A 23,215-nucleotide genomic window follows, 5' to 3' on the forward strand; every position below is an offset into this window, starting at 1 on the left:
AGGTAGAATTTTTCAAAGATTTTTCTGCTTCACTGTAAACAGCATCCATTAAATTCAGATGAAAATACTATCTGCATTGCAATGACTTTTGGCTGAAACTTCAAGATGTAGATTTGGTCTCAGAAACTGATAAGTTTAATGCTAATCTTACTAAAAAACACACTTGCACATTACATTAAGTTGTTTAGCCTTGTTATTATTGGCTTTTGATATTACAGTTGATATCTATTAGAGATTAGATATGCAAGTTTTCTGCCACAATTAAAATTGGGTATGCACAGAAGTACTAATTTGCTGTCTGCATGAAGGTTCCTGAGAATAATAGTTAATACTGGAGTTACAGGTGCTGTTTTCATCTTAGGGAACTAAGCTGGAGAGTTTCAGATGGCTGCTGAGGCAGCAGTAAGAAAATGTTGACTATTTTTCTGCTGTCTGTGGCTATGATGGAGACTTGGTATAAAACCGAGTATACTACATTCCTGACCATGTCTGCAGCTGATACTACTGTCTTACTGAACCATTAATCCTATCATTGACATTAGGCTTTATGCTGTAACATTAAGGGGAATGGCACTGTGGCATGACATGGTATACGTGTTGGTGTCAAAATCCCCCAGCTCACTTTTCCATTTCATTTTCATGGATGACAAATTACCACCAGAGACAGCACATGTAAAGTCCACTGGCTGGTTGCTATGGGTCACATTGCAAGGTTAGGCAGTTAATGTGTAGCACTGTATGCCAACGTTGGCCTCTGATCATTTTTTAAAAGATGACTGCAAGTGTGTACCATCTGCTAAGAAACAATGCTTTAAGCTGCCCAAGTGTTAACAGAATGAAAATGGGGTTTCTATGGTACGCCCAAGGAATGTAATCATGTTGATCTTCTGGTTACTATTAAAACTGTCTAGATTATCTCAAGACTTAACTTCTGTAGCACCTCCCACCTCCTTTTGAAAGGAAAAAAGCACCAAGTCCATATTCTTAGCACCTCAGTATAGCTGTAATAAAATTACTAAAATGCACCTGGTGATACGCATTTAACTTGCTTGGGCATAATTGTGAGTCAGGCAGACACCATGCCATGACTGGAAGAAAGAAGGATTTCACATGGTATTATACATATAAAGTGCAGGGTGGCACAGCTCCAGAGTGGACAAGCAAGGTTGCTCATATGGAGGGAATAACCGTAACCCGTAAGATTACGCGGTAGCCTCTGGGAAAAGTATTTTAAAAAAAAGGCCACTTCCTTTTGTTGCGGACTCTTAACAGTTAGGATTCTTCTGAAGTTTTTATAGGCTTTGTGGATATTCAAACTTTAAGATGCAGAAACACATATGCATGCAGTTCTATGCTTTCAGTTACTTTAAGTTCATTTAGTAACAGTTTTATCTTTTAAGCTCACAGGGAGAGGGATAGTTGAGGAAGCTGCTGCTCAATTATGTTTTACTGACTTCTATGTGGTTTTATTACTCTACAGCAATTTTTGAATTTTTATTGATGTCTACAGCCATTAGACTGCCATATCTTTAATATGATGCTACTGTTCCCAATGTGGAATGTTAATTGCAGTCTGTGAATGCTTAGTTGTGCACTTACTGAATATTCAAACAGTGCTTGAGAAGTGAACAGTAGGAGGTACACAATCAATCATCACTGACGTCATGTACTTTAATACTTACCTTCAATGTAAAAATGTAACAAAATCACAAACAAAAACAAACCTGAGACTAAGCACAGCCCTTTTCCTATTACTCAAACCAATCTTCAAATACTCCTCATTGTAGCTCCATACTTTACCTTTTGCAAATTTGGTAACGGCATTATCTGATAAGAACGAGCACTTGTTTACCTATGAAAGCATGACTGTTCATTTCAGATGCTCTTAAGTCTGCCAAGTCAACTTCCGTATCTTCAAATTAAACAGATTTTGAATGGGGTGATGCACAGCTGTCTATCTAGAAAGCAAGTGGATCCTCCTTTGGATCTTAACTTTGTCCTCGAAATTTTTACTCTCTTTCCATTCAAACCAGCTCATCCGGCTGAAATGAGATTGTTAATAAGGAAGACAGTTTTACTCATAGCTCTGAGTTCTACTAGGAGAGTATATGAGTTGCAAGCTCAGAGTCAATACTACTACATTTTTATCAAGGGCAGGGTTTCTTAGAGAACCAAGCCTTCTTTTATGCCTAAAATGGTCTCAAGAGTTTAACTTAAAGCAGACTATAATCTAGGCTTCTTTCCCTGAATCACAATACACAGGGGAAAATACTATTCACACTCTGGATGCCCACAGGCAGCTTAGGTATCAACATGACAAAACTCAAGCCTTCAGAAAAGCTGATCAGCTGTTTGTCTCTTATGAAGTTGAAAGTAAATGACAAGCAGTGTCAAAATAAACTATTTCTACATGGTTGTCTCATGCTACTGTCTTTTGTTATACTCGCCATAATAATCCACTTCCAGGCAGGGTTGGGCCCATTCCACGAGGGATTTACCTTTGCTTCTACAGTTTCTTTCTGGAAAAAGGTGGACGCAAAGTTTTCTAGAGGCAGCAATTTGGCCGTCAGATCACATTTTTCCAAAGTGCAACAAAATGGATTTCTTTTCAGAGAACAGAACAAGCTTTGCTAAGATCATTCTTCAGGGGTTCCTAGATTCTTACTATATCCTTTCCCCTGCTTTATTAGTTTCTAAGCTATGATAATTGACCCAAACAGCTTAGGCTACTCCAACAGTTATCTAAATATTGACCACAGTACAGTTGTATAAAAAAACTTCTAACAGTAGATTTTCTTTTTGAATTAACAAGGTATGGATGACTATACCCTTGTGTATAAGTTTATTGTTTGGCTTGTTTCCCAGCCTTATCCTTTTCAAAGCTCTTGCCTCTCTTTTTCTTGGCAAAAAAGAATGCCGACTAAAATAGCACCGTCTTTATAGTGGAATTCCCCTCAAACTCGACAGAGCATGTGGAAGGTAACCTTAAGTTCTGAAAACAATTTCAGAATGGGAGAAAGACCCAAACAGCTAAGGCTACTGCAACAAGAGTCTGCTCAAACTACTACTGTTCTAGTATTTTACTTACACAACTGTATTTTATACAAGTTCTTAGACTTATCAAACATTAATGCAGCTGGACTGAGATGCCTTAAAATTACCATGTAAAAGACACAAATAATGTATGTTATTAATTTATGCGCTAAAATCCCATAAACAAAACGCAGCTAATTCTAATCAATATTTTAATAAAAAGCAACATGTGTCATACGGCCAAGAATGCATAGTGACTTTAGGATTCTGAGAACAACTTTCATCTTTCTACAAGTCATAAATAAAAATATTTTGACGCATCTATTAACACATACAATACAAAATAAAAATCAATTTTGTTATGACTAACGAGAGAGTTATCTAAAAGCAAAGGAAAAAAAATGGAAATTATGTACTTGGAACTACAACACTGTACCTTATCCACTTCTTCCTCATCTTCATCTTCCTCCTCTTCTTCAGAAAACTCAACAGCCTTTTTAGCAAGCAGTGGGTGCCACTGAAGACACTTTCTCTTTGGCCGCTTTCCAGTTCCTTCACCCTCAGCTATGTGATCCCTGTTGCGGCTGCTGCTTTTCATAGCTGCCACTTGCACTATAAATACAGAAAGCAGCACTAATCATAAAAACATTGTACTCATTCCATTTTTAATTCCTGTGTTACGAGAATCTTTAGTAATACATAGATCTTACTAGCAGCCATTTATGAAATACAACTCAGAAAATAGAGCTCCCAAATTTTACTGCACAATAAATGAATCATCCTCTACAGTAGGTTAAGCAATGGTAACATTTATCATGATATAGCAGTTGCAATGAACAATGAAGTGAAAAAGAGGGAAAAAAAAATCAGAACAAATGTTAAAAGTTATACTGTGAAACCTGGTTACCACAGAAGGAATCTGTGCATGCATTTTGTGTCTGTATTCATTAAGGGTATATCCTTACATCTGACTGAAAATGTCCCAAAGGGATAGAGAATGTTAGTTGAATTCAATAAACCTTAATTATGAATCCTCTTCTCCAGAGGAAAAAAGGTAAACAAAGGCAATTTCTCTCCAAAACTCATTTATTAGTCGATGGAGAAAGCAGCCTTTTTTCACTTTTTTTCCTCTAGAGAAGAGGATTCACTACCAAGGAGCAACTAAGGTTCCCTGAATTCAGCTAAGAATTTCTAGCTATCTCTTTGGAACATTTTCAGCTAGTTTTAAACCATCACTGGATAGCCATCTAGGCAAGCAAAAATACAGTTTATGTATCCCTCTGTTGGCAGAGTTAGTCTCACTAGGTTAGCAGCCTCTTTTCAGGGTTCATAGATAGGTACTAGGCCTATCGGCCCTAGGGCCTATACAAGCCTAGCCAAAAAGGTACCCTGGCTTTCACCACCCAAGAAAAATATTTTCCTTTGCCCCTGTTGAGCAAAGCCACAGAAGTGATCCCCAGGGTGAATTTCCTATTTCCCATCGAATCATCAAGATTTTTCTTGAAAGTGCTAATGAGGAGCTTTGTTTGATACAGATAGGTAGTTTGTTCCAGAGTATGGGAAGTCTCTGGGAGAGGAATCTATCCCTCCAGCATGTTCTGTTTATTGTGGTGACAAGGTTTAGGTCCCTAGAGCGTGTAGCTTGGAGGGATTGGCATTTCTTTAAATGGAGCATGTCCAACAGCTTTGGGTGTTATGCAGGGATCGTCTCCGAGAAGGCGATATGCGACGGAGTAAAGCTGGAGTTTTTTGAGATGGTCTGCATAGGACATCTGTTTGAGGCCAGGAATCCTCTTTGTGAGGTACTTCTGCAGCCTTCCTAGTTGTTGTAGATGTCTTGTGAGGTACATACCAAAATGGGCGTTGTACTCTATAATGGGTCTAATGAGTGACAAGTAGAGGGGAACAATTACCTCTTTTTTCTTGGATAAGAAACCTTTTGTGATGAGGTGTGCCATGTAGAAAGATTTCCTGACTACTGTGGCGATGTGATTACCAACGGAGAGACTACTGTCCACCTGTGCTCCAAGGTCTCATCACACTTTCAGTGTTAAAGTAGACTACCACCTATGTGGTAGCTCATGGGTACAGAGTTATTACCAAAGAGGATGACAATGCACTTTTTGGCATTGAGCTTGACGCCATGGTTTTGACACCAGGTATCTGTCTCATTGCCCTTTTGTAGGATGTCCACATTGTTAGGAGTTTCAATTACGGCTCTTAGTTTGCAGTCATCTGCAAACTTAGTTAGCCAAAGACCTTCTGTGTTAGCCTGTACTTCAAAAAAGCAAATACCAAACAGGAGATGACCCAGGGCTGAACCCTGTGGTACTCCACTTGTCATTGGTCTGAAGCTGGATTTGGAGTCTGCTACTTTCACAGTGTGGGTTCGGTCAGTGAGCCAGTTGGCAACCCATCTTGTGACATAGGGATTTATACCTAGTTTACTGAGTGTATCTATAGTTCCAGAGTAGGGGATGGTGCTGAAAGCCTTCGCGAGATCTAGATAGGCTGTGTGAACCATCTTATCCTATTCTACGGCTTTGGTGACTGCTTCAAAGAAGTCTATCAGGTTAAGGAGACATGATCTGCCTTTTAGAAACCCAAACTAGGTAGGGTCCAGAGTTTGGAGATTATCAGTGTCATTGTTTATAAGTTCCATGATGATACGTTCCATGGGAACATTGGGTTGGGAGGGTGACCTAATGGTTAAGGTGTTTGCCTTACAAACACAAGGTGCAGAGTTTGAGTCTCACAAGGGATAATTGGCTATGCTTAAAATGTCTCACAAGGGCAGTTAGCTTAGTAGTAACCTATGAACCTATGGCCTTGCAGACCAGGCTCGTCAGGCTAATGGGGCGGTAGTTCCCGGGGTCCGTGATGGCTCCCCCTTTATGGAGTGGGATAACTGTCGCTGTGCGCCATTCAGTGGGCACAAAGCCTGAGGTGAGGCTATGATTGAACATGGTGCTTAGGTGGGATGCCAGCTCATTCTGTAGTTCATGTAGAATTCAGCCTGGGATGTTGTAAGGTCCCATGGATGCTGTGTTCTTGGCTTTGGAGAGTGTGGTTTTACCTGTGCAGCCGTGATTACAGGAACTTTGCATTCTTCTGGTACAGAGATGGGCACTTTAGGGGGTGGGGGTAAAGTTAACACTGGACCTATCTGCCAGGATACTGGCAATATCAATTGGTTCTGTATATTTAGTGCCATTGTGCTGTAACTCAGAGCAGATCCGAGTGTTCCCATTGAGATTCTTGACATAGCTATAGAATGTTTTGTGGTTGTCTTTAGAATCAGTGGCGATTTTGTTTTCATAACTAGCTTTGGAGGATTTTATGAGGGATCTCAGCTTCTTACGGAGGCTGACCAGGAAGTTCTTCCAGTCATGGGATTTTACTCTTTTTTGCAACAGTTTCTTTCTTCTTTTGTAGAGTTTCTTTATGGCAGGGGACCACCAGATTGGCTTCCTTTTTTTGGAGGATAGCATCTTGGCTCTGCTAGGGATAGCACGATCCATGCTCTTGTGTAAGTGCTTATAAGTGCATTTGTGTAGGATTCAGCAGTCGTACCTCTATTGTCCATCTGCATGGGTGTTGTGAAGTTTACCATTTCTGTCTTAAGAAGCGTGAAGTTGGCTTTGGAGAAATTTTTTACTGTGGTTTCCCTAATGGGAGGTAGGGGCGGGATGTGGATGTCTAGGCTGATTAGCTTATGGTCGAATCTGACCAACGAGGAACTGACCTCTGGTGTGGAACACTGGTCACCCATGTTGGTAATGACCAGGTCTAGGATATTGCTGCCCCTGGTGGGGATGTGGATAAGTTGATCCAAGGCATTGAAATTTAGAAATTCCAGAAAATGTTGAGCAAAAAGATTTGGTACACGAGTAGTCTTCCCAGTTAATGGTGGGGTAGTTGAAATTGCCCGTTATTGTTGTACCCTAATATTTTCCAGTGCATCAAGAAATGAGGAGTGGGAATCCTGGGGCATGGTGGGGGATCCACAGCAAGTTACAATTTGGATTGAGGTCTTGCCCAGAGTTCGTTGCACTTGGATAATCTCAGATGCATTATGCTGAGCAACTAGCCTGGAAGTGTGGATATCCTTAATGAATATGGACACGCCTCCACCTTTAGTGTTTCGGTCCAGGTTAGGTGGCCGAAAGGTGTGGTATGAATTACAGCCTGGTAATGCAGGGGTGCTCGCTGGAGCCTTTAACCAGGTCTCTGTCACTGCACAGATGTCAATGTTCTCCATTTTAAGGAGCCCCTCGAGTGAATGTATTTTGAGATTTAGACATCTAGCATTGAGTAGCATTACCCTCAAATTTTGCTTGCTTGTACCTGTTAGAATGGTGAATTTGTCATTTAAACCTTGCCTAAATAAGGCACTATAGGGGTGGCAAGTGCCTTAGCCAGTATCCAGAATCCCAAAGGCAACAGGTGCAGTCCATCTCTGGCAAAGCATCGTGGTCTGTCGATCATGTCATCCCAGGCAGACAGATACTGGATCCCCTTAAAATGACATAAGAAACTTAGCCAATTGAAGTCAATCATTTTGCCCTTGTACTGTGGTATAATTCTGGGTGATGGCAGGATGCTACTCCGGGCTAGGGTCATATCTGCCTGGGCTACAAGATCGGAGAGCTCCTCCATGTCTCTTTTCATATAGTCCAGGGAGGTACATCTCAGGTCATTCACACCAACATGGGGAGATCCGCAGTGCTATTTATACTAAGGGAAATTTGGCCAGGGACATTGGAGAAAGAAAAGTTGAGCAAAATCTTGCCATAACCATAGATATCCTTCTCTTCCATGTTGCAGTATTCTGCATATGGGTTTACTCCTCTCGTCTCATGTACATACGAGCAGTATGCAAAAGTTTTCAGTCCCTCCGAGGTGTGTGTGCATCTGACGTGACAGAGGGAACGTGGGCCATGAAAGTGACGTTGGGACGCACCAGCCCTCAGAACTGAAAGCTCCAGTTGGAGCCAGTCTTAAGGGCAATGCCAGTCCAGTGCCACCCAGATGGGGAAATGTAACCTAACAGGAGGGAAAGGTGGGGAATACTGCAACATGGAAGAGAAGGACATCTATGGTTATGGTAAGATTTTACACAACTTTTCTATGTCCTTCTATTCTCATGTTGCAGTATTCTGCATATGGGTGAGTGCCAAAGCTCACTGTGATTGGGGTGGAGTCTAGAGGCAGACTCTAGGAATCTGTGAAGGATAGCCCTGGCAAACCCTGCCCTGTTTCTAGAGATGTAATCAACTTTGTAGTGTTTGGTGAAGGTGTGAACAGAAGACCAAGTAGCTGCCTCCAGGAAAGTTGAGGTATCCAGGCCCTTAAAGAAGGCTCCTGAAGAAGCCATGGCTCTGGTGGAACGTGCTATAACTGCACCTTGCAGGGATTTACCTTGGAATTGGTAGCAGAAAGTGATGGCCTTGGAGATCCAAGTAGATATGGTCTGCTTGACCACTGCCTTCCCCAGGGCTCTGAGGTGGAAGGATGCAAAGAGTTGATCCGCCTGCCTGATGGACTTGTTTTATGCAAGTAATACCCAATTTGTCGATGCACATCCAGGGAGTGCAGTACCCTCTCACTGTCCCCCTGTGGGTTGGGGAAGAAGACAGGTAAGTGTATGGCCTGGTTAAGGGACAGGTCATTCACCACCTTGAGCATGAAAGATGGGTTAGTTCCAAGGGTAACCCTATCCTTGTGGAAATGTAGAAAAAGGAGGAATATCCATAAGGGCGTGTAGTTCTGATAATCTTCTCACTGAGGTCAGGGCTACTAGCAAGTACAGTTTTCCATGTGCAATGCTTTAGAGAGGCTTTATCTGCTGGCTCAAAGGGAGGGAGCGTAAGCTTTTCCAGCACAAAGGTAAGATCCCAAGGAAGAGGGTACTGTTTCCTGGGAGGTCTGAGGTGGAGCACCCCTTTAAGGAAAAGCTTAGAAGGAAGCCTAGACGCTAGAGGAAGGCATGCAGAAACTGCAGGCAGATGAGCTTTGAAAGATGAGTAAGCCAAGCCAGTCTGCAGTAGCTCACACAGGTAAGACGGGACTACAGGGGGTTCGCTAGAAAGCAGGTCCAGCTGTCTTTTGTGACACTAAAAAGTGAATCTTTTCCACTTACAAAAAGATAAGATTTTCTTGTATTTGGTTTCCTGGCCTCCTGCAGGACATTGAGCACATCCTTGATGTAAAGGTGTCGGAAGGGAATCAGAATCTTATCAGCCAGAGGGTGAGGTTCAGAAAGCTGCCACTGTGGGTGAATCAGGGACCCCTTGTGTGCTTTCAGAAGGAGAAATATGCTTTCTCTTTTAAGGGGCCTAGCATGCATCTGTCAAGGCCTAGAATCTGGAGACTTTAAAGGATTGGAGGGATCAGACAAGCCTTCAAAAAGAGCTGGCTCTCCCCTCCGGTGTCGGAGACAGACGCCAGTACAGCCTGAGCAGACGTGCTCTCACCGAGGGATTGTGCGGCATCCATGAAGGTACCTGCTCTACCCAATGCGGCAGATCCGCATCTGGCTCTTCTACCAGGTCGAAGTTGGCTACTGGCTGAGGATCGGACAGAAGAGGCTCAGCGGTAGCTGAAGGCCATAAGGTCTTGGCCTTCTTTTTTGGTGGTTCCAAAGAAATGTCTGGGGAGTCCTCCATCCCTAAAGTGACCTGCTTAAGCCTTTTTCCAAGTACAGGTTTAACGCATGCAAGCAGCTACGAAGGGTCTTAGGTACAAAGGCCTGGCAGATAGGACAGGCATTGTGGTTGTGCAACCATCCCAAACAGAAAAGGCACTTATCGTGGGCGTCCTTGTGAGGGATCTCACAGCCGCAGTGACACTTACCCTTTCTGGATGACATGAACAGGCAATGGAACTTTAAAGGAAGAAGTGAAAAGGTCCCCAATGGGGTACTTATCTGATTTATACAAATCAGACGTCAGCAGTAGCTGTAGCACCTGGAGTATGACTGGTGCCTGAGAAGTTCTGAGGGCTGGTGCATGCCATCATTTTTACAGCCACATTGTCAGACATCACACACACCTCAGAAGGACTGGAAACTTTTGCATACCGGCTGTACGTATGCGAGACAAGAGGAGTAAATCCATATGCAGAATACTGCAACATGAGACAGTACAGTTTTGTACCCTACCATAAATGTAGATGTCCGATAGGTATGCATCTGCAGTCATCACATATGGGTTTGTCCTGCCTCAGGCAGCCCTTCGGTCAGCTGGATTCCAAAGTCTGGGTCCGCAGTTGGCTGATGTCGCCCTTTCCCCGACGTCAGAGCACCTGGGGTATAAAAGTGTGAGCCGACGCCATCTTCCTCAGTTTTTCTTGCCCCAGATGCCAGGTGCCCTCTAAGGAAGGCTAAATTTTGGAGAAATGCAATAATTTCCAAACATTTTCAGAAATATATATATGTGTATATATATATATATATATATATATATATATATATATATATATATATGTATATAAAACAAATACACCATAATAGATAACCCCAGCTAGCTATGAGAGGGATAAGAACCCAAGAAATACCACAGAGGGGAAGGAGGGAGGGTAAACCTGACTGCAGAAAAATACCTATCGGACATCTACATTTATGGTAGGTACAAAACTGTACTATGTCCTTCAAGGATGCATCTGCAGTCATCACATATGGGTAGAATACCATAGCCAATCTGGGGGTGGAGGACCTATGTAAATGATGATGTAGCTAAAATTCCCTGCAGGACTGCCGTAGCAAAGCCTGCTCTGGATCTGGAATATAAAGGTAAATTGTAATGCTTGGAAAATGTATGCATGGAGCTCTATGTAGCAGCTTCTAAAATGTCCTTGGTAGCCACCCCTCTTAAGAAGGCTGTGGAGGTGGCTGTAGCTCTGGTGGAATGAGGTCTAATGTTAGCTGGCACAGTCTTTCCATGAAAGGAGTAACAAAAACGAATGCAATTCCCTATCCATTTTGAAATTGTCTGTTTGGAAATTGCTTTTCCTTGTGCACCAGCAGCATATGCTACAAACAGCTGGTCAGTTTTTCTGTAAGTTTTAGTTCTGTCCAAGTAGTAGCGCAACTGTCTGTGTATGTCCAGGGTGTGCAGAAGCTTTTCCCCTTTGTTTTGTGGATTTGGAAACAAGGTAGGCAGGTGAATAGCTTGGTTTAATGAGACTCTGGATACCACCTTTGGCATAAATGAAGGATTGGTTCTCAGACAGACTCTGTCTTGATGAAAGATAAGAAATGGTTGCACTGCCATAAGGGCCTGTAACTCAGATACTCTTCTTGCTGAGGTTATGGCCAGAAGGAAAGCAGTCTTCCAAGACAGGAACTGCAGCTCTGCTGATGCTGCTGGTTCAAAGGGAGGCAGTGTTAGTTTTTCCAACACGAAGTTAAGGCCCCAAGTAGGCACTGGTGGATTCCTTGGGGGATTAATGTTTTTAATTCCTCTTAGAAACTGTCTTAGGAGAGGATGAGAGAAGACAGGTGGATCAGTGTTGTACTCTGCTGAAATTGCTGAAGCATGAATTTTAATGGAAGAGTAAGACAGGCCATTGTGGAGCATTTCTGCCTAATATTCCAGGATATGTGCCATGTTCATAACTGTTGCATCTAGGCCCTTTGAGGTGCTCCAGGTGTGAAATCTTTTCCATTCTGCTGAGTATGCCTTTCTTGTGGAAGGCCTGCGAGCTTCCATGATGATATCCTTCACTCTCTTGGATAGCTTATCCTGGTGATGAATCAAGGTATTTTCCAGGCAGCTAGTTGCAATGTTTTCAGGTTGGAATGCAGAGTTTTGTAATTGTGCTGTGTCAGGAGAAGCGGTCATTGTGGAAGAAGCCATGGTTTCGTCTGAGACGTGCTCTTTAGCAATGGGTACCAGTGCTGTCTTGGCCAGTCCGGAGCTATCAGAATCACTCTTGGCTGCTCTGCCTTGACCTTCAGTAAGACCTTGGTCATTAATGGAAGAGGTGGGAATGCATACACTGTTAGAGTTCTCCAGCTGAAAGAGAGGGCGTCCACTTTCCATGCTTGTGGGTGGTATGTCCTTGAGCAGAATTTCTCCAGCTGACGATTGTGTGGGGAGGCAAAGAGGTCTATGTCCGGTCTCCCCCATGAGTGAGTTATCTGATGGAAGATGTGTGGGTGCAGCATCCATTCGTGTGCATCCATGATGTTCCTGCTTAAGCTGTCCGCCAGTATATTGTCCTTTCCTGGCACAAACTGGGATTGCAGCTGTATATTGAGTGTCAAGGAAAGTTCCCATAGATTCATTGCTAGTCTGCAAAGAGGGTAGGAATGGGTGCCTCCTTGCTTGTTTATGTACCACATAACTGTGGTATTGTCTGTCCTTATTAGCAGGTGAACTTGATGTAGAAATAACTTGAAGGCCTCGAGTGCATGTATCACTGCCAGCATTTCCTTTTGGTTTATGTGCATGCGTAGCTTTTTTTGTGACCATAGTCCTTGGATGCACCTTCCCTCCATGTGCGCTCCCCATCCGAGGTCTGAAGCGTCCGTTGTAATGGTTTGGCTGGCTATAGGTTTGCTGAAGGGCAGACCCCTGTTTGACTGGCTTGCTTGAGCCCACCACAGAAACTCCCTTTGAAGGCATGGGATGAGTGGTATCAAAGTTTCCAAGCTGTGACTGTGCTGAGTCCATAAACTCCTTAGGTACCATTGTAGTTTCCTCATATGTAGCCTTGCTTGAGGAATCAGAAGAATGCAAGAAGCCATGTAACCCAGGGCCTGCAGGATTTTCCTTGCAGTCAGCTGAGTTTGTCTTGACAGGTTTTTGAAGTAATCCGGTAGCTGACTTTGTTTTTCTTCTGTGAGGAAAGCCATTTGGGTGGTAGTATCTAGATCCGCACCCAGAAAAGTTATTCTTTGGGATGGTACAAGTCTTGACTTGTGAATGTTGACTGTATATCCCAAGGCCTGAAGGTGGATGGCATAACTCAAGTGTTTTTCCAAAATTTGTTGGCTGTCCGCTTGTATAAGGCAGTCGTCCAGATACGGGTATATTTGCATCCCCTGAAGTCTGCAGTGTGCAATTACTGATGCAAGGCATTTCACGAATACTCTGGGCGCAGTAGATAAGCCAAAGGGCAATGCTGACAATTGATAATGCTCTGAACCTGCAAGAAATCCGAGGTGTCTTCTGCAGCTTTGTCTGATAGGGACATGCAGGTATGCCTCCTTGAGGTCCAGAGTTACCAGCCAAGACCCCTTGCCCAGCATGGGAAGGAGTTGCTGTAGAGTCAGCATTTTGAATTTTGGCACAATGAGATAAGTATTTAGTGCGGACAAGTCGAGAATAGGCCTCCATTGTTTTTCTTTTCTTGGAACAAGGAAGAGTCTGGAAAAAAATCCTTGGCCTTGTTCTGAGAGAGGAACCTTTTTTATTGCTTTCATTTCCATTAAGTTTGAAATTTGTTTCAAAGCCTCTGCCCTTTGATTTGGTGGCAGGTCTGGCATGCCTTTTCTTTTCGGTAATGTGTGGAAATGGAACCTGTATCCTTTGTCTATTATTTGTAGTGTCCATTTGTCCCTTGTAATACTGTGCCAATTTTCTGAAAATAAGGAAAGCTTTCCGCCCAAAGGTGCTTCCAATTGAGCCCTGGTTGGCGGTGTCAAAGTAAAGTCATTGAGTCTGTCCTTGTGCAGTAGTTGTAGGCCCTGCACTACCTCTCTGGTTGGGAGGCTGCCATTGACATCCTCTGTAGGAGCCTCTAGCTTGCCCTCTACCTCTGGCACGCCTGTTCTTGCCTCTCTGAAATCTCTGTGTCTGGAAAGGACCAGTTCTTGGAAGGCCAATTTCTGCTGAATCTTGGTGGTTGGACTTGCATAAAATCTTTGACTGTTTGTACAGATTTTGCCTTTTCTTCAAATTTCTTTAAGACCTCCTGAGCAGTGGAGCCAAATAACTTTTGCTTTTCCAGTGGAGCATCCAGAAGCTTTGCTTTAACATGGTCTGGCAGAGATTGTTCCTTCAGCCAAGCATGCCTACACGTATGACTGCACCTGTCATAGCTGACCTACATGAAGCTTCCAATGCATCATAACCACACTGCAAGAAATGGTTGCTAACCTGTTGAGAGTTATGTACCAGATCCTGAAGTGATTTACGATCTTGGGGTTCAGGTGAAGACAGTTTTTTATGCAATTCATCTAACAAATACTCTTGGTACTGTATCATATGAAATTGACAGTTTAAAGCCCTCATAGAAAGGGTAGCAGAAGTATACACTTTTTTACCCCATCGCTCTAAAGCCCTGGCCTCCCTTTCAGAGGGGAGTGGATTTTTTGAAGAGACAGCTGAAACCCCTTTAGGGCCCTGGGAAATAGTTTCTGGATCAGCAGAGTGGGCCTTGTAAAGGAAAAGATGTGATTCCGGGACCCTGTAATACCCGTCGGGTTTGACAGGGGCCGGAGGGAGAGTGTCAGGGGTTGTGCTAGACTCAGAGTACACATCATCAATGACATTCAAAACAGGGGGAATAGCCAAAGGTCTATGCTGAGGCAAATGCAAGAAAGTCCTTAATCTTTTCCTGGAATCAGAGAATTCCTGGCCCTGCCATTGGAAATGCTCCCTCATAGTGTGCAGAGTTTCCCCAAAAGACAGCTCTTCAGGAGGGGAGGCCGAAGGGATAGATTCCTCTGCATCAAAATCCTCGTAGGCCGAAAAAGCCTCCTCCTGGTAGTCAGAGAGCAGAGCCATCAGAGGCCTCATCTGAGGAATGTGGATCAGAGGGCTCAACCCTGGGCCTTTTTTCTATAGGAGGTAGAGAGCCCCTGTCCGGATGAGGCTGATAGCCCCTAATTAATGAAATAAGGTCCTCTGCTAGACTAAGAATCTGAGAACCTGAAGTGGGTCCCTGAGGGATAACCCTGGGAGGCATAGATTTAGAGTGTTTAGCAGCTTTAGCCCTAGAGAATGCCTTAATAGACATGGATGCAGGAGGCCTGGCTGCACCACGTGCTGGAGTAGATTTGTCTAAAGGAACGGTGTCGGAAAGTTCCTGGACACCGGATTTCAAAGGAGATTCAATAACAGATACAGAAGCGGCCTCCGGGGCCGAGGTTGTTGGTTGTACTGTTTCGGTGGACGGAAGTACCAAGGACTCTGTTTCAGCCGAGACAGAGACACTCGCGGTAGGCCTGGCCGTGGTTTCAGCCGAAACCGCGGGCCGCGTGTGTCGGTCCTTGTCCCTTTGTTTTTTAATTAAATGTGAAGTCGGAGTCTCCGACGGCATATTATAAGCAAAACTAGCCCCAAAAAATTCCTCTGCAAACTCCGCCCGACGTCTAAGGGTGCATCGGTTGAAGGAAGCACAGGCGGCACAGGCAGAGACGTCGTGGTCTGGGCCTAGGCAAGGTAGGCAGTAAGAGTGGAAATCCTTATGAGGTATTTTTTTCCCACAAGTTAAGCAATTATTAATTTTATCTGACGTCGGCTGATGCAAGAAAGAGTCCCCAACGGGGTACTTAGCTTTTGAAGTCTTCGGTTTAGCTGAATTACAGGAGCTGGCCGACCGGCACTTGCGAACTGCTTCTGCTTGGGGCACCACGCGGCAAGAAAGACTGAGGAAGATGGCGTCGGCTGACACTTTTATACCCCAGGTGCTTTGACGTCGGGGAAAGGGCGACATCAGCCGACGCCGGACCCAGACTTTGGAATCCGGCCGGCCGAAGGGCTGCCTGAGGCAGGACAACCCATATGTGATGATTGCAGATGCATCCTTGAAGGACATCATAAAGACATCTTCTCTTGCTCTTTGAGGAGTAGAAGGGAAGTACTCTCTGTAGCCGTTAGGTGGCACTGGAGGGCTGCTACTGCAGTTCCTGGAAACCTATGATGGATGAGAGTTCAACAGAGCTGGAGAGGGGAGCAGCAGAAAACTACTGAAGAAAAAGAAGGAAAAGAAATAACTGTTACAGAGCTGGAAAATGGAGGAAGGAGACAAGTGATGATGAATTTGATGAACCAGGCAGAGCCAAAAGAAGTGACATGGTAAGGAGTTACAGGAAGAAGAAACAGAGTCTGGAAACACAAACAACTGTTGTTGAAAGGAAAATGAGAAGTTATGTACCTACCATAACGTTCCATGTTAGTGGTCTTCTCTCGCCTTCCTTCTTGCTGGATGGGTTCGGAGCCGAACCTTGGCTCCGACTCGGCCACTTACTAAAGCTCGAGAGCTAATTTTACCGGCTCGAGGCAACCCTATATTCCATGATGCTACGCGATAACTACCCAGATCTCGTTTGGTAGCTGAAAAAAAAACAACCTAGACAATATAGACCTCCAACTGGAGAGGAGGAGGAAAAGGATAACCCCGAAAGGATCGCTATCTAAGCTGAAGTTACCCTAGGACAAGGTAATTGGCTGAAAATGCAAGATCAGGACCCTTCAAAGAAGGGTGAAAAACTTCTCGGTCTGTCCAGGCTGGGGGGATGGCGGGCGGAACGCAAGAAGGAAGGCGAGAGAAGACAACTAACATGGAATGTTATGGTAGGTACATAACTTCTCAATGTTAAGTTGTCAATCTCGCCTTCATTCTTGCTGGATGGGACCGCGTCCCTAGCACCTTCATCCTGGGTGGCTCATTGGAACAGACTCTTGAGAATGGTGGAACCAAAGTTTGCCCTGCTTCTGGAGGCCATGTCCAATTTGTAATGCGATACAAAGGTATGAGGAGAAGCCCATGTGGCTGCCGCACTAATAGTGTCTATTGGTAGTCTGGCTTGAAAGGCTGTTGATGTGGCTAGTGCCCTGGTTGAATAGGCTCTTGGCCTAGAAGGCAATTCTTTACCTCTGAGTTGGTAAATGTACGTGATCAAAGAAGAGAGCCACCTAGACAAAGTTACCTTGGATACTGGAAAGCCTTTCCTATTTTCTGCATAAGATAAAGAGTTGATCAGATTTCCTGATTTGTTTAGTTCTGTCCAAATAATATCGGAGCTGACGATGAACATCCAGACAATGCAGTTTTTGCTCCGCTCTGTTCGTATAATTAGGGAAGAAAAAGTACAGTTTTGTACCTACCATAAATGTAGATGTCCGAGAGGTATGCATCTGCAGTCCTAACAAATGGGTTGTCCTGTCGTCAGGCAGCCCTTCGGTCGGCCGGATTCCAAAGTCAGGGTCTGGCCTCGGCTGATGTCGCACTTCACCCGACGTCATAGCTGCAGTTCTTCGGGTATAAAGGTATCAGCCGACGCCATTTTCCTCAGTGCTTCTTGCCCCAGATGCCAGGTGCCCTCTAGGAAGGCTAAATTTGGATAAATGTAAAAGTTTCCAAATAACAGACAGCAAATAAAAATAAACATGTATATACATATATACAAACAAATACACCATAATAGATTCCCCCAGCTAGCTAGAAGATGGGCAAACACCCTAGGAGTACCACAGAGGGGAAGGAGGGAGGGTAATCCTGACTGCAGATGCATACCTCTCGGACATCTGCATTTATGGTAGGTACAAAACTGTACTATGTCCTTCAAGGATGCATCTGCAGTCCTAACAAATGGGTAGAATACCATAGCCAAACTGGGGGAGGAGGTAATAATAAGATTATGGTGTAGTTAAGATCCCTTGCAAAACAGCAGTGGCAAAACCTGCTCGGGATCTGGAGTATAAGGGTAGATTATAATGCTTGGCAAATGTATGCACGGAGCTCCAAGTAGCAGCCTCTAAAATGTCTTTGGTAGCCACTCGTAAAAAGCTGTAGTAGTGGCTGTAGCCCTTGTGGAGTGAGGTCTGATGTTTTCTGGAGTTGTCTTTCCATGGTAAGAGTAACAAAATCTAATGCAATTTCCTATCCACTTAGAGATTGTCTGTTTTGAAATTGCTTTTCCTTCCATTCCTGTTGCATATGCTACCAGTAGCTGGTCAGTTTTTCTATTGCTCTTGGCCCTGTCCAGGTAGTAGCGCAATTGCCTATGTACATCCAAGGTATGTAATAGTCTTTCTCCCCTGTTCTGTGGGTTGGGGAAGAATGTAGGCAGGTGGATAGCTTGGTTTAAAGATACCCTGGAGACTACCTTTGGCATAAAAGTAGGATTAGTTCTCATGGACACTCTATCTTGATGTAAGATAAGGAAGGGCTGTACTGCCATTAATGCCTGTAGTTCAGAAACCCTTCTTGCTGAAGTGATTGCAAGCAGGAAAGCAGTTTTCCACGATAAGTACTGTAATTCTGCTGTTGCTGCTGGCTCGAAAGGAGGGAGTGTCAAATTTCTAGCACAAAGTTCAAGTCCCATGCGGGCAATGGTGGCTTCCTTGGTGGTTTTACATTTTTAATTCCTCTCAGAAACTGTCTGAGTAGAGGATGTGAGAAGATTGGAGGGTCCATGTTGTATTCTGCTGAAATAGCTGATGCATGAATCTTAATGGAAGAATAGGACAGGCCATTGTGGAAAAGCTCTGCCAAGTATTCCAGGATGTTAGCTATGTTTACCAGTGACACATTTTCTCCTTTTGCTGCACTCCAAATGAGATATCTTTTCCATTTTGCTGAATAAGTTTTCCTTGTTGAGGGTCTGCGAGCCTCCAAGATAATGTCTTTAACCCTTTGAGATAAATCTGGGTTATTTTGTCTTATGCAATGTTCTAGGCAGCCAGCTGCAGTGTTTTTAGGTTTGGATGCAGGGTTTTGAAGTTGTTCTGTGTTAACAGTAAGGGAACTAGGGGCAGAGGCCATATTTGTTCCCGAGACATGCTCCTCAGTAATGGGTACCAATGCTGCCTCGGCCAGTCTGGAGCTATCAGGATGATCCTTGGACGGTCTTCTTTGATCTTCAATAGCACCTTGTGCATCAAAGGAAGAGGTGGGAATGCATATGCTGTCAGGTTTTTCCAACTGAAAGATAGGGAGTCCACCCTCCAAGCAAGTGGGTGGTATGCCCTCGTGCAGAATTTTTTCAATTGGTGGTTGTGTAGGGATGCGAATAAGTCTATTTCTGGTAGTCCCCATTTCCCTGTAATGGATTTGAAGATGTCTGGATGCAGCATCCATTCGTGGGCATCCGTGGTAGTTCTGCTTAGGATGTCTGCTAGTATATTTTCTTTTCCTGGTACAAATATTGCTTGTAACTGAATGTTGAAGCTCAGGGCCACATTCCAGAGGTCCATTGCCATCCGGCATAAAGGGTATGAATGTGTGCCTCCCTGCTTGTTGATGTACCACATAACTGTGGTGTTCTCCGTCCTTATCAGCAATTGACCCTGTCGAAGAAATGGTCTGAATGTCTGAATTGCCAGTTTTACTGCCAGCATTTCCTTTTGATTTATGTGTAGGTTCAGCTGGTCTTGAGTCCATAAGCCTTGTATGCACTTGTCCAGCATGTGTGCCCCCCAACCGAGGTCTGAGGCGTCCGTTGTGATAGTCTGGCTTGGTTGAGTGCTGTGGAAGGGCAGCCCTTTGTTCGATTGACAGGCCTGAGCCCACCATTGGAATTCTTGCTTCAGGCATGGGATTATTGGAATTTGGGTTTCTAGGCTGTGCTTGTGCTGAGACCATAAATTCCTTAGGTACCATTGTAACTTTCTCATATGTAGTCTGGCATATGGAATCAATATTATGCAGGATGCCATGTAACCCAGGGCTTGCAGGACTTTCCTTGCTGTTAGCTGGTTCTGCTTTGTTAATGCCATGAAATAGAGAGGAAAGTGCTTCTGTTTTTCTGCTGTGAGGGATGCCATTTGATTTGATGTGTCCAGCTCTGCACCCAAGAAAGTTATCCTTTGGGATGGTATCAGCCTTGACTTTTTTATATTGACTGTGTATCCCAGGGCTTGCAGTAGATGAATGACCTTTTTCAAATCTTTTGCTAATTTGTTTTTGTTGTCCGCTTGTAACAGGCAGTCGTCCAGGTAAGGGTAAATTTAAATTCCCTGAAGCCTGCAATGAGCAATTACTGATGCCAGGCATTTCGTGAATACTCTGGGCGCAGTAGATAAGCCAAAGGGCAATGCTGAGAATTGATAATGCTCTGATCCTGCAAGAAATCTGAGGTATCTTCTGCAATTAGGTCGTATGGGGACGTGCAGGTATGCCTCCTTGAGATCTAGAGTTACCAGCCAAGACTCCTTGCCCAGCATGGGAAGAAGCTGCTGTAGGGTCAGCATTTTGAATTTTGGAACAATGAGGTATGTGTTTAGAGCGGACAGGTCGAGAATAGGTCTCCATTGGTTTTCTTTTCTTGGCACCAGGAAAAGTCTGGAGTAAAATCCTTGCCCTTGTTCCATAGACGGTACCCTTTCTATAGCTCTCATCCTTAGTAAGTGGTGTATTTGTTCTAGAGCTTTTGTCTTCTGATCTGGAGGTAGGTTTGGCATTCCTCTCTTCCTTGGTAGAGTATGGAAGTGAAACCTGTAACCTTGGTCTATTGTCTGTAAAATCCATTTGTCTCCTGTGATGTGATGCCAGTTTACTGAAAATAAGGCTAGCTTTCCGCCTAAGGGTGCTTCTAGTTGTTCCCTGGTAGGCGGTCTCAGAGCCAAGTCACTGTGATTGTCCTGTGGAAGTGGTGGTGGCTGGATCTGTGGCAGTACTTCGCTGGTTGTTAGGCTGCCACTGACGTCCCCTGTAGGCACCTCTGGATTGACCCCTACCTCTTGGGCGCCTATTCCTGCCTCTCTGAGCTCTGGAGGTGTCTGGAAAGGACCAATTCTAGGAAGGCCAGTTCCTACTAAACCTTGGAGGCTGAACCTGTAAGAAATCCTTGACTGTCTGGACAGATTTTGCTTTCTCTTCCACCTTCCTTCAGCACCTGCTGTGCAGGGGAGCCAAACAAATTGAGCTTATCCATGGGAGCATCCAGGAGCTTTGATTTAACATGGTCTGGTAAGGACTGCTCTTTTAACCATGCATGTCTTCTGATCACTGTACCAGTCATAGCTGATCTAAAGGAAGCCTCTAGTGCATCATAGCCGCATTTTAAGGAATGATTACTGACCTGCTGAATGTTATGTACCAGTTCCTGAAGAGATTTTTTGTCTAATGGTTCAGACGAGGACAGTTTTTTAGTTAACTGATCTAACATAAATTCCTGATACTGAATCATGTGGAATTGACAGTTTAAGGCCCTAGCCGAAAGAGTAGCAGAAGTGTAAACTTTTTTACCCCATCTCTCTAAGGCCCTAGATTCCCTTTCAGAGGGGAGGGGTTTTTTGGCAGAGGTAGCTGCTACAGCCTTGGGTCCCTGGGAGATAGTTTCAGGATCTGCCAAAGGAGCCTTATACAAATGATAATGTGTGTCCGGAACCCTGTAGTACCTGTCGGGCTTAGCAGGGGCCGGAGGAAGAGAATCAGGAGCAGTACAAGCATCATTAAATGCATCATCCACAACAGTAAGTACTGGAGGAATGGCTAAAGGCCTATGCTTTGGCAAATGCAAAAAGGTCCTAAGCCTTTTCCTAGAGTCTGAAAAATCCTGGCCCTGCCATTGAAATTGTTCCCTCATAGTATGCAAGGTTTCCCCAAAAAAAAATTCCTCAGGCGGAGAGGCAGAAGGAATGGAGTCTTCTGCATCAGAGTCCTCATAAGGAGAATAAGGGCCCTCTGGAGGGTTTGTATTATCTGAATCATCAGAGGAGTAATCTGAAGAAACTGGCTTAGGGGGCTCTGCTCTAGGCCTCTTCTCTGGAGGTGGGTGAGAGGCCCTGTCAGGGTGAGGTTGGGATCCCCGGATCAAAGAAATGAGATCCTCTGCTAGACTAAGCATTTGAGAACTAGAGCTAGGCCTGTGAGAGGGGGTCTTAGCAGGCACAGTTTTGGTAGATTTTGCTGCTTTAGCCCTGGCAAAAGCCTTAATCGACATGGATGCAGGGGGCCTAGCAGCTCCACGTGCAGGAGTAGATATATCTAAAGGTATAGTATCAGATAAATCCTGTGAACCTGCAAGAGCAGGTGGGATTTCAGTAGCAGATTCAGCGATGCTGGAAGAGGCCTCGGTAGGAGGCACGCTTTCGGCCGAAGGAAGAACCGTGGACTCGGTTTCAGCCGAAACAGAGACACTCGCGGTTGGCTTAACCGTGGTTTCGGCCGAAACCGCGGACCGCGAGTGTTGGTCCTTTTCCTTGCGTTTTTTAGTTAATTGCGAAGTCGGAGTTTCCGACGGCATATTGTAAGCAAAAGCGGAGCCGAAAAACTCCTCAGCAAATTCCAACCGACGTCTAAGCGTCCGTCGGTTGAAAGAAGCACAGGCTAGACAAGCTGCTATGTCGTGGTCTGGGCCTAAACAAGGTAGGCAGTAAGAGTGGAAATCTTTATGAGGTATTTGTTTCCCACAAGTTAAACAGTTATTCACTTTTTCTGACATCGGCTGAGGCAAGAAAGAGTCCCCAACGGGGTACTTAGCTTTTTAGAAGTCTTCGGTAGTAGTAATCTCTGGTTCTGACCGACCGGCACTTGCGAACAGCTTCTGCTTCGGGTGCCACGCGGCAAGAAAGACTGAGGAAAATGGCGTTGGCTGATACCTTTATACCCGAAGAACTGCAGCTATGACGTCGGGTGAAGTGCGACATCAGCCGAGGCCAGACCCAGACTTTGGAATCCGGCCGACCGAAGGGCTGCCTGACGACAGGACAACCCATTTGTTAGGACTGCAGATGCATCCTTGAAGGACATCTGGGGAGGTCAATTGATTGATTTAAATTTGTCTGCGAAGCCACCTTGGGTATGAAAGAGGGGTTCGTTCTTAGAGAAACTCTATCTTTGTGGAAGACTAAGTAAGGAGGACAAATGCAGAGGACATTAAGTTCAGATACTCTCCTAGCAGATGTAACAACGACCAGGAAGAGTGTTTTCCAGGAAAGCAATTTCAGTGAACAGGAAGCCGCAGGTTCAAAGGGAGGTAGAATCAAGGACGTTAAAATTAGGTTTAGATCCCACTGTGGTGGAGGATCTTTGTTCGGAGGTTTGAGTAAAAAGACACCTCTCAGGAATGCTTTGCAAAGTTTATGGGACATGATGCTGCAGTCCGAAAGACCTATGTGAAAATTTGAAATGGCTGCCAACTGAACTTTTACTGTGGAGGATGAAGACCCTGAATGAAAAATTTCAGCTAGGAAATCTAAGACAGAGTGAATTGGGGCAGTGAATGGATCTATATTTCTAGTCTTTGCCCAGAAGGAAAAACATTGCCATTTACTAGTGTAAA

At 44.5% G+C, this 23,215-nt stretch overlaps 1 protein-coding gene across 4 annotated transcripts in view; it reads right to left on the reverse strand.

Moving 5' to 3' along the window:
- Positions 1–23,215, reverse strand: part of BBX (BBX high mobility group box domain containing) — a 2,705,004-nt gene that overhangs the window by 2,520,116 nt on the left and 161,673 nt on the right. For all 4 annotated transcript variants that reach the window (XM_044071093.1, XM_044071095.1, XM_044071094.1 and 1 more), the window contains one exon: positions 3,470–3,645. In XM_044071093.1, coding sequence (XP_043927028.1) covers positions 3,470–3,631 — 162 coding nt within the window. In that variant the 5' untranslated portion in view covers positions 3,632–3,645. The remainder of the gene's footprint in view (positions 1–3,469; positions 3,646–23,215) is intronic.

This window comes from Protopterus annectens, chromosome 5.part0 (genome assembly GCF_019279795.1).
Source record: "Protopterus annectens isolate FY-2018-M chromosome 5.part0, PAN1.0, whole genome shotgun sequence".
NCBI classification, from domain to species: Eukaryota; Metazoa; Chordata; order Ceratodontiformes; family Protopteridae; genus Protopterus; species Protopterus annectens.